The sequence below is a fragment of the Fusarium venenatum genome (genome assembly GCF_020744135.1).
Source record: "Fusarium venenatum strain MPI-CAGE-CH-0201 chromosome Unknown EDB82scaffold_1, whole genome shotgun sequence".
NCBI lineage: Eukaryota > Fungi > Ascomycota > Sordariomycetes > Hypocreales > Nectriaceae > Fusarium > Fusarium venenatum.
This window is the reverse complement of record NW_027072129.1, coordinates 1,102,317-1,117,789: the sequence shown is the minus strand read 5'-3', so window position 1 is coordinate 1,117,789 and position 15,473 is coordinate 1,102,317. Positions and strand designations below refer to the sequence as shown.

The 15,473-nt window shown below is 46.2% G+C and overlaps 7 protein-coding genes across 7 annotated transcripts; 3 read left to right on the top strand and 4 right to left on the bottom strand.

Annotated features, from left to right (window-relative positions):
• Positions 1 to 303: 303 nt before the first annotated feature.
• EDB82DRAFT_549606 (putative arylsulfatase) lies at positions 304 to 1,962 on the bottom strand (the record flags this gene model as incomplete). Its single annotated transcript, XM_025732160.2, has 1 exon — positions 304 to 1,962. One exon carries the CDS (start codon positions 1,960 to 1,962, stop codon positions 304 to 306), a length of 1,659 nt encoding a protein of 552 aa, XP_025591113.2.
• A 629-nt stretch (positions 1,963 to 2,591) lies between these two features.
• Positions 2,592 to 4,558, top strand: EDB82DRAFT_542781 (alkaline-phosphatase-like protein; the record flags this gene model as incomplete). The annotated part of the gene is made up of 6 exons (XM_065609362.1): positions 2,592 to 2,890; positions 2,969 to 3,117; positions 3,368 to 3,732; positions 3,789 to 3,978; positions 4,054 to 4,160; positions 4,223 to 4,558. The coding sequence occupies 6 exons, from the start codon at positions 2,592 to 2,594 to the stop codon at positions 4,556 to 4,558; spliced, it is 1,446 nt and encodes a 481-aa protein (XP_065465298.1).
• Positions 4,559 to 5,094: 536 nt separating this feature from the next.
• On the bottom strand, positions 5,095 to 6,735 carry EDB82DRAFT_519161 (uncharacterized protein; the record flags this gene model as incomplete). The annotated part of the gene is made up of 5 exons (XM_025732162.2): positions 5,095 to 5,388; positions 5,451 to 5,640; positions 5,698 to 5,746; positions 5,796 to 6,513; positions 6,574 to 6,735. The coding sequence occupies 5 exons, from the start codon at positions 6,733 to 6,735 to the stop codon at positions 5,095 to 5,097; spliced, it is 1,413 nt and encodes a 470-aa protein (XP_025591115.2).
• Positions 6,736 to 7,118: 383 nt separating this feature from the next.
• EDB82DRAFT_482610 (uncharacterized protein) lies at positions 7,119 to 7,822 on the top strand. The gene is made up of 3 exons (XM_025732163.2): positions 7,119 to 7,390; positions 7,446 to 7,495; positions 7,548 to 7,822. Exons 1-3 carry the CDS (start codon positions 7,261 to 7,263, stop codon positions 7,719 to 7,721), a joined length of 354 nt encoding a protein of 117 aa, XP_025591116.1. The 5' UTR covers positions 7,119 to 7,260; the 3' UTR covers positions 7,722 to 7,822.
• A 284-nt stretch (positions 7,823 to 8,106) lies between these two features.
• EDB82DRAFT_519159 (uncharacterized protein) lies at positions 8,107 to 9,213 on the bottom strand (the record flags this gene model as incomplete). The annotated part of the gene is made up of 5 exons (XM_025732164.2): positions 8,107 to 8,314; positions 8,370 to 8,723; positions 8,780 to 8,838; positions 8,894 to 9,132; positions 9,192 to 9,213. 5 exons carry the CDS (start codon positions 9,211 to 9,213, stop codon positions 8,107 to 8,109), a joined length of 882 nt encoding a protein of 293 aa, XP_025591117.1.
• A 571-nt stretch (positions 9,214 to 9,784) lies between these two features.
• Positions 9,785 to 11,054, top strand: EDB82DRAFT_542778 (uncharacterized protein; the record flags this gene model as incomplete). Its single annotated transcript, XM_025732166.2, has 2 exons — positions 9,785 to 9,914; positions 9,976 to 11,054. The coding sequence occupies 2 exons, from the start codon at positions 9,785 to 9,787 to the stop codon at positions 11,052 to 11,054; spliced, it is 1,209 nt and encodes a 402-aa protein (XP_025591118.2).
• Positions 11,055 to 12,757: 1,703 nt separating this feature from the next.
• Positions 12,758 to 15,463, bottom strand: EDB82DRAFT_5828 (fungal-specific transcription factor domain-containing protein). Its single transcript, XM_025732168.2, has 10 exons — positions 15,200 to 15,463; positions 15,074 to 15,140; positions 14,266 to 15,022; positions 14,177 to 14,210; positions 14,005 to 14,116; positions 13,920 to 13,940; positions 13,556 to 13,860; positions 13,325 to 13,502; positions 12,984 to 13,269; positions 12,758 to 12,924 (listed from the first exon to the last, which is right to left on the bottom strand). The coding sequence occupies exons 1-10, from the start codon at positions 15,342 to 15,344 to the stop codon at positions 12,820 to 12,822; spliced, it is 2,010 nt and encodes a 669-aa protein (XP_025591120.2). The 5' UTR covers positions 15,345 to 15,463; the 3' UTR covers positions 12,758 to 12,819.
• Positions 15,464 to 15,473: the final 10 nt, after the last annotated feature.

Genomic DNA, 15,473 nt, shown 5'->3' with positions numbered 1-15,473 from the left:
CGCAACATCGATTGTAACAGAGTGTCGGCAACCAGATATGGACCTACGTACCTCTGTCCCTTATGTTGGGGGCCTTCGGGTTTGGGTACTTTGGCCCAGTGGTCCGTCGCGACACAAGTCGATGCCTTGTCGTGGAACTGGCAGCCTCAACTCCACGGAGTAGTAGCACTATAACGAAAGCTTGAGTGACATTGATCATACGTGATAATATTTACCAATAATAGTACAGTGAACTTAAAATAGTGGGATTGTTTCACCAAGTCCAAGAATTGTAAGTATCAAAGTCATTCGCATGTCCTCATTCTACATAGCGGTTATACTATTATCTCCGAAATCTATCTCAACCATGCCCGTTTCGGAGAAATACTGCTCCCAATCGTCCAACAATGCTCTCAGTATCTTGGGCTTCTCGTTCGCCAAGTTGTTCACTTCGCCTGGATCCGTCGTCAAATTGTAAAGTTCCCACTCGCCACTGCCTTCTGGCGGTGGTAGAAACAGTGCCTTGTATTCACCTCTCCGGATCGCTCTCTTGTCAAACAATTCCCACCCAGTGACATCCTGCTTTGTGTCGTATACAAAAGGTGACTTACCCGAGAGCATAGGCATCCATGATTTGCCGCGTACAGGGGCAACCTCACGACCGCGGAACATGGGCGCTGGGTGCTGAACCTGAGCAAGGTCTAGAAGTGTGGGTAGAATATCCATGACATTGGTAAACTCATGACTGATGCTACCGTTGGACAGTGAGGCAGTTGGATAGCGAACTATGCAAGGGCAGCGGATGCCACCTTCAGCTGCCGTACCCTTGAAGCCCCGACTAGGTGCAGTGGCTGCAAGGGCCCAGCGCGGGCCGTACCAGACAAAAGAGTCGTAATTTCCAATATTGTCTAACGAGTTGTTGTAAAAGCGACGCATTGTTTCAGCAACGCCGAGGCTGGACATGACGGGCAACGATTCGAGTAGATTTCCTTCAGCACCGTTGTCGGACATGAATAAGACAAACGTATTGTCTAGCTCCCCTGTCTTCTCTAGGTAGTCAAGAACGCGCCCCACGTTCTCGTCCATCTGGTCCACCATGGCGGCATAAGTCTCCATCTTTCTCGCTGACGCGCGTCTCTCATCCTCACTCATTTCTTGCCATTCTTTTGTGACAGCGACAACTGGGGCAGGGACTATGCCTTCAGGGACAAGCCCCAGCTTCTGCAGCTGAGCTAGTCGGCGGAGCCGCAGTGCATCAGGCCCATCATCATAGAAACCTTTGTACTTATCAATGATGACCCGAGGGGCTTGCAATGGCCAATGAGGAGCAGTGAAGGTAAGATATCCGAAGAAAGGTTTGTCCTTCTCGTCCTCGGTGCGCTTCTCCAGGAAGTCAAGCAGACGGGTGGTGAAGAAGTCGCTGGAGTAAAAGTGCTTGGGAAGGTCATTCGTACGGTCGATTAAACGATGGTTTTCCATCCAGAAGCCATCGCTTTTCATGAATGATGGCAACCGAACATCTAGTTGTGGTTCATAATTGTAGTGATTACCTGCACCCGGAAGATAAGCCAAAGACTTGTCAAATCCACGTTGCGACGGCGACGTTTCAGCAGTCATACCCAGATGCCATTTTCCAGAAGCTACAGTGAAGTAACCGGCATCTTGTAGAATCTCTGGCAGTGCAGCAACGCGAAAGTTGAGGTATCCCTCGTAGCCAGGCTTGCCTTTGCAATTGACCTTGGTGTTCATCATAAACTCGGCCATTTGACCGAGAGCTGCAATGTGATTGTCTGTACCTGACAGCAGCATTGAGCGAGTTGGTGAGCAGGCAGCAGCCGTGTGGAAATCTGTCATACGAAGACCATCCTTAGCCATGCGGTCGAGATTGGGTGTTGAGATTTCAGAGCCATATGGAGATGTGTCGCTGAAGCCCAGGTCGTCAGCGACCATAATTAAAAAGTTGGGTCGCCGAGATGAAGCCATTTTGAAGAGGGTGAACTTGACTAGTTGTGCGTGTTTGGTGGAATAATTTATTCAAAAAGACTAGGAGTATCACTGAACGGATATAATGACTTATGGCGAGTTCAAGGGATACAAATGCCAAACTGTATCTTATTGGACAAGTTCCAAGCACGACATCCGATCCGAGGATGACGATGTATAAATGTGGGCGGTGTATATCCGATCCAGATAAAACGCAAACGGGAATTCCGATTATTCGGTCTAGTCGGACTCTGTTTTCCACGGCTAAAATAGCCCTCAGTTAAGCATCGTTGAACTATTGGCACTAAACTTGGACCAACATAGCACAACCGCCAGGATATAATACCCTTTCGTGGAACTTTGGAGGCTAGCTTCGTAGATCCTACACAAGACTGTGAGGAATAAGGAAGAATAAGGAGGTGGCTAAGAAGGTCTATCATCGTCGGTAGAACCTGGGGTAACACCATATGGATCACTGGTAGCGTATCTTGGCATCTGGGGAAATAACCTAGTACTGCTAAATGCCAAGAAGAAGACATAGGTATATATGAGGTGTTGGTACGTTTGTGTCTAGCCATCCCATCTTCTTGACTTTTGCATCAAACCATTACTTGCACCAATCCACTGCCATGAAGCTATCTTCACTCCTTCTTTTATCAACTGCATCAGTCACAGCGACTGGCGCGGGACCAAAGCCTAAGCCTCTACGCAGGCCCAACTTCGTTCTTATCATGTCAGATGATCAAGACAAGCATCTAGACTCTCTTGATTTTCAACCCGCGATACAGAAACACATTGTCAATCGTGGTACTATGTTTGACAGCCACTACTACACAATGGCACAGTGTTGTCCGTCCCGCGTCAGTTTCTTCACGGGTAGGCATGGCCACAACACTAACATAACGGATGTTGCACCACCATATGGTAAGTATATCAACCCTGTAGAACCAATGTCTACGTACAATAATGAACATGATTGACAACCTTTGTTTGGGGGTTATCCCAGGTTCATTGAACAAGGTTTCAACAAACAGTTCTTGCCTGTGTGGCTGCAACATGCGGGCTACAACACGTATTACGTTGGAAAGCTTATGAACTCCCATAGTGATAAGAACTACAATAAACCGTACCCAACGGGCTTCAATGGAACAGATAGTAAGCCTCGACCTTCACTATGATAATACTTTTGTACTAATCAATAACATATTAGTTCTTATCCAGCCAAACATTTACAACTACAGAAACGCCTCCTTCCAGCGCAATCATGATGAGCCAAAGTATTATCCAGGCCAGTAAAACACGGATTTGGTGAAAAAGAAGTCACTCGGCTTTCTTGACGACGCGGCTGACAATGTCGACACGCGGCCTTTTTTCCTGTTCGCCATGCCAATCGGACCTCATTCAGAGGTAGTTCCTACGGGTAACGGTGTCATGTTTACACCACCAGTACCTGCAGATCGTCATTCACGTCTGTACCCAAACGTAACAATCCCTCGCACAAAGAGCTTCAATCCAGCATCACCCAAGGATATCAGCTTTCTCAAAGACTTGCCACGGTTGAACTCGACCGTTGTTGATTCCTTGGATGAGTTCTACCGGCTGAGGCTGCGTGCCTTGGCTTCAGTGGACGACATGGTCGATGAAATATTTGCGAAACTTGAAAAGCGCCGACGTCTTGAGAACACGCATGTCATCTATACTACAGACAATGGATTTTATATAGGTCAACACCGACTCCAAGCCGGAAAGACAACTTGCTACGAAGAAGATGTCAGCATTCCTTTTATAATTCGGGGACCAGGCGTCCCAAAGGGGCTCTGATAAAGCACCCTACGAATCATGTCGACCTTGCTCCTACAATCTTCGATCTAGCGGGTATTCCCTTACGTGATGATTTTGACGGGGCACCAATGCCCATCAAAGACAAAGATCAGAAGAAGCCCCAAACGTACGAGAGTATCAATGTCGAGTTCTGGGGGGTTAATAGTGTTGAAGAGGGTCATTACGGTACCAATTGTGAGTTTCTTGAATATTCCTTAATAGGTTTTGATCTTCGTTGTATGTTAATTTGTCTCTTTTCGTCTCTGGTAGCTTATATCATGAATAACACGTACAAATCTGTGCGCCTTATTGGTTCAGGATACAATCTCATGTACAGTGCCCGGTGTACAGACGAACATGAGCTCTACAATATGCATGTAAGTTCCGATTCCATCACTTTTTCTGCTTTATTTGGTATCTAATCTGATTGTGAACATAGACGGACCCTTACCAGATGAACAATATTTACCAATCCAAGGGCTACCTCCTTGAGAACTCAGTTGGAAAAGTAGTATCCCGCCTCAACGGTCTCATGATGGTTCTCAAGCGTTGCCAGAGCCAGCAATGCGTCTACCCATGGAAGACGCTTCATCCAAAGGGTAATGTGAAGAGTCATCGTGATGCACTCCAGTCAAAATGTAATAGCTTCTATGAGAAGCAAATGCCACAAGTATCGTTCGATGAGTGTTTGCAAGGGTTTATTATCTCAAATGAAGGCCCTCAGGTCCCGGCAATGTTGGCAAGACGAAGGAGGACGCAGATTATAACTTCTTGAAAGGATCCCATTGGGCGGACTGGGCATAGTGCCAAGATTCATATGAATAGTTAAAACAGATCATACGAGCAGGCAACGTTTCTGATGTTATACTTCCGCAGTCAAGAGAACAATATTAAGTTAATAAATTCATTCTTGCTTTAGCGAAAAATTGTTCTTTTGTTGTCGATGTAACCGTAGTGGCTTCCACCCATCTTTACCCCTGTCTACTCCTTCGAGGAATGCAACATGCAACATCAGCAGCCCATTTCCATTTACAGTTGAAATGGAAAATGGAGTCTTTTAAAATGAAAACTTCTAAGGCTCCTCGACTCCTACCACCAGGAACCGGATTCCCATTCAGTTGTCCATTACTATTTCAAGACCAGATTAATGAAATTGTTGAGACCAGCGTACGTAGTGTGTGATATAATGTGGTGACAACCAGAAAACAAATTTGTAAATGCTTACTATCTAGAGTACCTAACATATATTCCGTCCTGAAACCGTATTAAATTGTCAAATTCCTTTACCTAAATCTGAATCGTCTGCTAACATCATTTCCCTCTTAAAACCACACGATGAACGTATGAAAACATTCGTGACACCCAGTTCCGTGAAGTAAGAACTGGAGTAGGTTGTGCGATGACTTCGAAACGAGTAAATGAATTCTCCCCCAGAGCTTTCTGTACTTCCTCGTATGCATCGTAGCCGTATAGCCATGGCTGGACTTGGGGACAGGTCCAACGACTAGGAAAGGGTGCCTTGAGTTCTTTATTTCCCAGCTGAGATAAGAATATTTCGTCTCGTTTCTGTTGCTCCGGTCCGTCTAGCATGTGGAATGACTCTCGCTGGAAGGATTGTTAGCAATTTGCCTTCTACGGTCGAAATGCAACAGAAGAAAATTGCGCACCTGCTTGAACGTTTCTCTGACAATCGCCTCACCACGAGTCTTGCGCAGCTTCTCATACAGTTTGAGAGCCTCGGGGATTTGGTTACGGGACTCAACTGCGCCTAGTAGAAGTCCCAACACGGCGCCATCCTCAATCGCTGAGTTGGCGCCTTGAGCCAAGTAAGGAAGCATAGGATGGCAGGCATCTCCACTACGATTGAATAAGCTATTTGCATTCCCAAGGCTCAGTGGATGAGGGATGACTTACATGAAGACAAAGTTAGATTGATTGTTGATCCAATGTTCCATCTCATCGCCTGTTGACAGTTAGTCTAAGTTAGATAAAGGATCCAGCACTTGACTCACGATGCATTAACTTCCATTTATCAACCTCGGTAACGAGATCAAGAAAGCGAACCAAGATTGGATCCCAGCCTTCGAACAGAGCCTTCATCTGGTCAACCGATCCAGGAAGCCTGCTGGCACCTGGAGGAAGATCGTCTGGAACAAGTAGAACAATGTTGTACATATTGCCGCCTCGGAGAGAATAACCCACGGCATGGGCCCCAGGTCCAATCCAGAAGTGACATGAAGGTTTTTGAACCCAATCAATCAACTCGGGATCTTTGATGTCGTCCAAGTTGAGAACAACTCGATATGCCAGATCACCCGTCGGTTTGGGTGGTTGTTTAGTACCAAGGAAGGCATCACGACATCGCGACCGCAAACCATCGGCAGCGATAATTAGATCAGCTCTCGTCTGTGTTCCATCCTGTGTGATAATCTTTGGGGTATTAAAATCGATGTCTACGACCTTTTGCGATAACTTAAGCGTGGCTCCGAGTTGCTGTGCTCGTTCTAGTAAGGATAATTGGAGATCGACTCGATGGACGTCAACAAAGGGGGCGCCGTATTTTTCCCGGATCTTCTTATCGAAATCCTCTTCTAGAGCTAAAAGTTGACCCGAATAGCGATGGACGGCGAGGTATGTGGGCTCGGCGACGGAGTCCCAGAATCTTTGAGGTAGCTCCCACTGACGGAGCAGACGAGACGCGTTGGGTGTGACTTGTAATCCGGCACCGACCTTAGGCAAAAAGGGTTAGTTTATATTGAGAAAATAATTAGTTGACAGTTCCTAGCCTACCTCTTGAAGTGCAGTCGCAGACTCAAAAATGGTGACTCTGTGGCCTGATAATGAACACGAAACCGCTGCAGCAAGACCGCTCAGGCCAGCCCCTACAATGATGATGTCCAGCGGGAGGGGGCTCTTCGGGTGGATAAGATCAGCCTGTTGATGGTCGCTCATCTCGAACAGTTGTGATAGAAAGCTTTGTATGGAGCAATTGATGAGTGCATGTACCGGAGAATGTCTTGATGTCAAGGCAGGGCAGCTTGGTAAATGTATATCGCGAAGAGTTCTGGATCTTATCTCAAACAAGGCAGATACTTTGTTTGGCATTCCAGGATAACAGCCCAGGCCATCACTGCCAAATTCCAGCACACTGTATGGCATACGCCAAGGGAGATCATGCTGCCGAACCTCGATGATGGGTCCGGGGTGGTTCCGATAGCCTGGTCCCGAACTTGCTCGGGACATCCGAGCTTTTATCCATGGACCCACCATGTTCCGAGATGAACTCATTCTGGAGACCCTGACCTCGGCTATACCAATCGGATCTTGACTTGTTTGGAAATGGTCAAGCGTGGATGATTCTCAATGACCAGACAGACTTTAAAGAGAATGTAAAGGGGAAGAAACTAAAGTCCTGCAGTCATCTGTAATCACAATAATCAGCATACCCCATTCTTCTATTATCCATCATATCTCACAATGAGTCCCAAAGGTCCCTATCGTCTCATGACTGTCAATACAGCACCAGATCGAGCCAAACGTGTCATTGGTGCCATGGTCGAGAACCTCAAAGACACTTACACAATTGATTATGTCGTCAACTCGGAACGTAAGTAGTTCACGTCATTCCTTCTTGAGAATTGAAGTTGATTGTTTGTGTTCAGGAATTGAAGATGTGCGCGCTCTAATCGAGGAATACCGTCCTGATGTCTTGGTACGTTGATAGCTTATACAAGCAGACAATCTTGAGTACTTACAAGTTGCAGTTTACCGCTTCTATGTGGACGGAAGAGCAGAGCAAGGAGGTAGAGCAAACCGCAAGAACAATTGTTCCTGGTATTAAGTTTCATGCGATCCCATACGGTCTTCAAGTGGCCAAGGGTCCCGAAGCCATTGTTGAATATCTCACTGAGAAAGTGCCAACACTATTGGAAAGTTGAAGAAGCAGATTCAAGATCCAGGTGAGAATAGCAGGTGTATATAAATAAATACTTGGTATTATTGGAGATATCTATCAATATCAACATCATATTACATGACCATAAGATAAATCCTATTTGGATGAAAGATACATGTACTCACAATGGCGTTTCCACCATCAGCTTATATGTCTTATACATCTAAGGTCGGGGTGAAATAAGGCCATGGTACTAGAAGTCATCGGGTGCCTTTCCGTTAAACTCTTGTTATCTAGAAATGGCGAGCTTAACGAGTTTTCATGGATAGATATATTATGTTGCAAAATGTATAAAGCATTCAGGTAAGATACGATTTTTTCTTCTTGATTTATGTCTTTCAAACCAATCATCCTACTGTCTCTTTATACTAAGCTGCGTTCTTAAAGGTGTTAACCAAAGTACCGATATGTGGCAGAATCTCCACGGAAAACTCATCTCCATCACTAATTGTAACCTTAGGTTTACGGCCAATACCCACACCGGCAGGTGTACCGGTAAGAATAACTGTACCTGGCAGGAGTGTTGTACCTTGGGACAGAAAGCTCACCAAGGTGGGAATGTCGAAGATGAGGTCACTATTCCGAGAATGTTAAAAGTAATCACTTTCGGGAAGGCTTGGTTGGTACTTACTCGGTGCCACAGTCCTGCAAGACTTCATCCTTCTTCAACCCACGGATATGGAATATCGAAGGATCAGGTACAAGATCCTTGGAAACTAGAGCAGGGCCTAGTGGACAAGAGCCGTCAAACCCTTTAGAAAAGCACCATTGCGACTGACCAAATTGGCTGGTGCGGCTTGAGATGTCGTTGGCTGCTGTGTAGCCCAAAACATACTCCATCGCTTCCTCTTTCGTAACGTTTTTTGCTGCCTTTCCAACTACCACAGCCAGTTCGGCCTCGTAGTCCCCGCAGTCATCAACCTGCGTCAACTTGGGTAGTGGTGTGACGGATGGCCAAGGGTCTCCTATGGAGGTGCTGGGCTTTCTATCAAGACCGGTTAGGATGATATCCGTGTTACAGTCCCAGTCGGGTTGACTCACAGGAAGAGCGTAGGTACTGTTGGGATGTCCAAACCAACTTCAGCAGCGTGACTCTTGTACTATAGAATGTCAGTCTCAAGACACTATTGGAAGAGGCTTGGTTCAGTATCTTACGTTTAGTCCAATACATCTGATGGTGCCGACCTCGCTGGCATCTAATGGCGACATGATACGGCTCACGACAGCTATTTCTCCCGTTTTTTGACCTGGATCCAAAACAGAGCTGCCGGAGAAGACATGGATCTTAACCTCACGTCTTTGACGAAGTGCAACACCAATGTCAATATCATCTTTCTCTGGTTGACCAATAAGAACCTTTGCAGGTTCTGTGGTCGAAACAAACCGGACGAGGCCTATGAGTTATGTCAGATTTTCTGGGTCAGAGAAAATGAGCGAAGTGGCTGGTTCATACGTGAGAACTGTCGTAGTGCCATAGTTACAAGAGACAGGTTTGGTGTGAGACAAGTATGAAAGGTAAATAACGATTTATATGTTTTCTTGATGGTCGGGACTAAATTCTCTTGCCTCGGGCTTTTATTTACTCGCATATTCTGATTATAATAGAAACCTCTTATCATGATTAGTATTCTCTAAGGCTGCATTTAGGAAACTTTTTGTTCCGACTTCGGCTTCTCCCGCAAACTCGGAAGCGGATTATGGGGCGTCGCCCGCCATTGCCGAAGTCCGGTCCGACAATTCTTGCCATACCACATTTGCCGCCGAAGTGGAGTGTTTTATTTGGGTCGCCGAAGACTACGATATCAACGGAGATAAGACAATAGATAATCAGTACAAGTTTAAAACAAGTATACATATCAATCCTCAGTTTGTGAAATTGTGCCAACACTACTGAAGCCACACTTTTTATCCCCATCGTTCCGTCTTACCATCATCTATCTATCGCAAATCAGGCTAATAATTGCAGTCATGGCATCAGTGAACGGGACTGAACCCGCGGCTTATCGCCGATTCCTCCCAGATCTCTCGACGCCGAGATTCACTACCATGAAGAAACAAGATGCCCACGAATACGCCGAAGCTTTCAAGACTGGAGGAAACCCACCTTGGCTTCATGGCTTGTATAAGCACTGGATGGGTTTGCTTGAGGACCCGTTCAAGGGAATTACCAGCGACGGTGTGTTTCATCACAACAAAACCAATGTTTGAGCAGGCATTCTGACAAAAGAAAACCATAGGCCATGTTCGACCAGGACTCTTTAATCTGCAAGATGAAGGGATTCCGATTAATAACATTACCAACGCTGCTACTGCCGTCATCGAGGCATGTACCAAAGACCAGCTTCACCGAGTGATGTATCATATTGATTCATCTGAATGGCGTACTTGGTCAAATCCAGAATTCCTCCTCAGCGACAAGGGCATTAGGTTAGACGAGATCAACAGTACCCTTCGCGATCGAGCCATGAAAGTTCTACAAGCGACGTTATCAACAAAGGGATATGAGAAAGCTGTCGCTGCCATGAGAATCAACGGTTTTCTTGGAAACTTGGTCGAGGCACCAGCGGTTATGAACGAATTCTCTTACAATTTTGTCCTCTTCGGTAAACCATCAACAGACCGACCCTGGGGCTTCTCTTTCTATGGCCATCACCTTTGTCTCAACATTTTCCTCCACAAGGCCCAAATTGTCATCTCACCTTGGTTTACAGGTGCTGAACCGAACTTGATCGACGGAGATGGCCCGTACAAGGGCACGAGAATTTTATATGTTGAAGAAAAGTTAGGTTTGGAGTTGATGCAAAGTCTCGACGCGACAAAACAAAGGCAAGCCCAGATCTACAAAGACATGCATGATACAGAGATGCCACACGGTCGATGGAATCATGACGATCAAAGGCATCTCTGTGGTGCATATCGCGATAATCGCATCGTGCCTTATGAAGGAACTTTGGTTTCTGATATGGACGATGCCCAAAAGGCCATCGTGGAACAGATATTTGAGCAGTACCTCCTCTACCTCCCCGACAAGGCCCGCGCGATGCGCCTCGACAACATCCGTCAATGGTTCCACGAAACGTACTTTTGCTGGATTGGAGGCCTTGGTGATCAAGATCCCTTCTATTATCGACTGCAGAGTCCGGTCGTTATAGTCGAGTTTGATCATCATTCTGGGGTTTTCTTGACCAACAGTGAACCCGCCAAGTTCCACATCCATACTCTTCTGCGCACGCCAAACGGGGGTGACTATGGAATGGCACTGCGGCCACTGATTCCTGGGAAGGAGCAAGGATTTCTGTGGCAGGAAAAAGCTTGATTATTTGGTGAAATGGAAGGTTTATCTGGACGACGAGGACACGCGGTAGAAAAGAACAGACATGACCACCTATCTTGTCAGCCATAATGTATCAACTTCTCCAATGATGGAGGAGACCATGAGAGGTTGGAGTTGCTGGATAAGTGGACAAAACCCTGTCGGATATATGCCTAGATGAAGATTAGAGCCGCAGATCCGACTCGGGATCGGATGGTGCCCAGCGAGGTTAAAATCATAAGCAATAATTGCAATTGCGTCATTCGGTCCATACGTCGGAGACAGTCAATATCAAATTGCAAACTTGGGAAACGTTTTAAACAGATATATTGGATGATATCAATCTGCTTTGACCGCCAGAGATCTTTGCCTACGTTGTCAAGAACCCTGAGACAATAAAGCGGGCCACTACAATACATGCCAATTAGGATCACTGGAGGCGATGGACATAGCCTCTTGGGCCGCTTTCTTGAAGAGACTAGTGAGGTCCGTTCTGCCAACCACCGTACATTTGTAAACACGACTAACCTATAACAGCTCGAGATCGATATGCTACAATGTATCCAAGCACCTAGTATCGCAGATCATTCGAATGAGCTTATACCTGACCCGTTAACTTGCATTGAGCTGAACAGTTAATCATCTCAACTCGGTAAGGCCGGTCTCACATCTACAGCTGAGCTGCAGAGACGTGACGTGTCGCCGTGGTGAATGATGAAATGAGGAGGGGTAAACAGGCTAACAGGTCAACGACGTCGGCGGCTCATTATTCATTCAACAAATTCACTCACAGCCGAAGTTCCCAGGTCTATAAGTCAGTAACCGTCCCATTATGCTTGTCTCAATCTTCACTTCTTCTCATCAACTTATCGTTTTATCACACACCGCACACAATTATCAATTACTACAACCTCCCCATCTACAACAATGGAAAATTTCCCTCAGGTCGCTCAAGCCCTGCAGACTCTCACCGGCAATGTGGCAGGTCTGAACGCAGCGATACAAGGTGGAACACAATCAGATGCTGGACAGGTATGCCCTCCTATTTCAATTTTTACCATGCAAATGAGTTGACAATACCTTGAAGGTGCGTGTACAGATGGTGGCGGATCAAGTCAAGCAATCCTTGAAGTATTTGAACAACTGTAAATCATCAATTGAAGAGCATCCGGACGAGTATCAAGACGATGCTAAAAAAAACGCCTCTGGGCCCTTCTCTGGTCAGGTAAGTCTCAAGCTTTTCAGAAAGCAGTATTGGCCGCTGCTAACATGCAAATGTCGCAGATCGTAGGCAGTCTATCTGCATTGGCGCAAGGTATCCAGAAAGCACATGAACCATTCCCCGATAACGTTGCATCAGAACTCAAATCTGTTTTGGAAGAGTTTGAGAAAGTTCAATCAGTAAGCCCTCACCCCTTGGATTGAAGTTTGCCTGAATACCTAGCTAACAGAAATAAATAGTCTTGGGAGCAGCTGGCCCAGGATAATGGTGCCAGTGCTAATAATCATTATCCTGGCCTCATTCATCTCCTACCCCAGCATCTGGACGGTGCCTTTGAAAAGCTTGGTGGACGCTAGAAGCGGCACCTTTGGTGCGCATGATATATTAGTCATGTGTCAAGCAGCGATAAGAGGACTCGTTTAGCTCAGTTCAAAGCGCCATTCGCCAAGGGAAATGGGCGAGAAAAGAAATATAAAGTATCTAGATCCATGTCGTAGTTACTCTTACATAAATTATATCAAACTACAAACCATCGTTTGCAACTGCTCACTCTGGCTGAACGCTGTGATCAAGGCTCTTGTGTAGTTCGTCAAAAACAGTTATCATCTCGCCTAGTGGGAAGTCCAAGAATTCAAAGCCTGTCAGCTCAAACTGTCATTTGTGATTAGTAGAAAGTCAAACGCGATATATCAAGTCAGGTAGTCACTTACGTCTAAAGACGTCCACGGACCGGGTGTAGGAGCCTGTTGCACCACATTAATGGTGTCTTGCACGGGGTTATCAGATGTTCCGTTGGGCACAGAATTGAGCTCTCGCAAAAAGTGTTTGATGACCTCTGCCGCACTCCGCGCCACTACCGACTCGTCCATCGCTTCTAGAATTTCCATTGCGGTTTCTATCAGAGCGATATTGTTTGTGGTCGGGCGTTCTTTCGTCCGAGACTCGTACAGGAGCAGAACTGAAGCTGCAATCGTGATGTATGTCGTGTTGTACCACCTGTCGTTCTTGCATAAGTGGATGTGTAACTGCGATAGATCAGGATTCTACTTACCATGTCCGGAAGTAAGTATGGACCTTATAAGTCTCATACATAATTTCGATGGTCCTTTGAGCCGATGAAACACACTTGTTGACAGCCCCTACCAACTCATTTGATGGTTGCTGGTTGGGCTCTCTTGTGCAACGAGTAACAAACGGTCTGAACAGAAGCATCATGACGTTATGATATCCTATAACCAGTGAGTCAAGCGTGAAGCCAAAGACTATCGCCGATAATACGTACTAAGTTCCAGGACAATTCTTTGTTTCCGTCGCCAATCTGGATCTCGTAAAGAAATATTCCGTCGTTGAGGTAGGCCACCAAGCCAACTATCCATCTCACGCTCTATCTCACATGCCAAACCAATGGTCTCGATTATTGGTTGTTGAGAGTGATAGATGCCAATAGAAACCTTGCGTATGATCCAACCAAACTCAACCATCGATGAGATGATGGCATATTCTGAATCGTCGATTGGTGGCATTGCCCGATTGTGATATTGGTCTTGACCAAGTGTGTCGGGTCGGCCGAGAAGAAAACTCATTTCACTGATAATCTAATTAGTCCACGGAATAACAGATTGTCCAAGGAGGAGTGAGATACGAACATTTCTAACGAGTAGATACCCCTGGTTCAGCCATCGTGTCAGTCAAAGTGAAAGTTTTACTAAGGATGCTGTAGCGTTGACTTACCACCATGTTCTTGACATCGTGAGAACACTTTTTTCATTCGGACTGCTTGTTTCACGATTCATCCCCGCAGCCAGACAAGAACGTATTGCCCAGCCCAGATACATGTAGGAAACTATTTTGATGTTAGTATAAACCCCAGGTGTATCTTCACAATTTGTTCAAAGGTACTCACGATTCGGATTAAGTTCATTTTGGCATACCTTTGCCTGTACACGGCACACAAATCAGCCCTTGAAACTCTCACGCTAGACATTGACATACCATGACGTAGAAACACTGTATCGTCTCCATTTGACTGCTGAACTGTATATCGTCCAGAAGCGTCTGGGCTTCAGCAAAAAGCTTCCTACTCCATTGAAAGCGACTGAGTCCATCAAGTGTATCCTCATTCCAAGTCCTAGTCAAGGCACCCAAAGATAAAACACTCAAGTATAGAGCGATAAAGTGCACATCGCTACGATTGGTGCCTCGCCAAAGTCCATCAGCTCGTGCCAGAAAGTCCTCCTTGTCGATTATCGGGTGGACATAATGTATACCCCCAAAGTAGCCTTCAATGAAGGTATTAGCTCGCTTTGAATAGAATCCATTGGCAGCGAGGGAACTGGTCAAATCCGAGGCATAACTTTTCCTTGACACAAAACTCGGGTTGTGTAGTACTGATACTAGTGAAAATGATTTGTGCTCGGCTGGCGCAGGTCTTTGCTCTCGCAGTCTTTGAAGATTATCCAAAAAGGACATGGAAGACGTGTTGCCGTGGTACTCAATGCCGTTGGTGTGCCGGTTGACTTCGGCTATTTCGCTCTCCTCGCTAGGCGAGATTGCTGGGACTTGGGTCTGGACCCGGACCAGTGATGGATCGATGCTGGATATAGGCGGAAGCCTGGCCCTGGCTGATACTGGTGATTGAAGCCACTCGGCATTCTGTTGTTGAGCTTGGTTCCCAAAGAGCTGTGTGCCGGGACCAGGGCTAGGTTCTTGGGCCACAGGGTTGACCTGGCCTGCATCATTACTGACATCGCTTTAATGATTCAGGAAACGTTCATACAATATGTATCCATCAGTTACATACCTTGTGAGAGACGTTCGATCGGTCATGTCTCGATAAACTCTCTCATACTTGCATTCCACGCCACGTCCTACAACGCGTCTCGTGTCAGTTTCAGATGCGGTTCCATACAGGTCCAGCCCAACGTACGTTTGCAGTGGGTACATGGTTGGGCTTCTGAGCACTTGTACTTTTTCAGTCGACACCGTTCACAGGCGACGACTGCACGTGGAAAGCGACGCCTTTTGGGCGCTGGTGCAGACGCGTCATTTCCTGTTGCTGATTGTGCTTCCATCTCAACTGAGGGCGATCAATGGTGAAACTATTTGTTGTCGCGTCAACACTGACAATATTTTGGTTCTACAATTGTAGACTAATCGAGACGAGATCGGAGGTTGGGGCTGTGATGGTTGGGGCGAAAGGA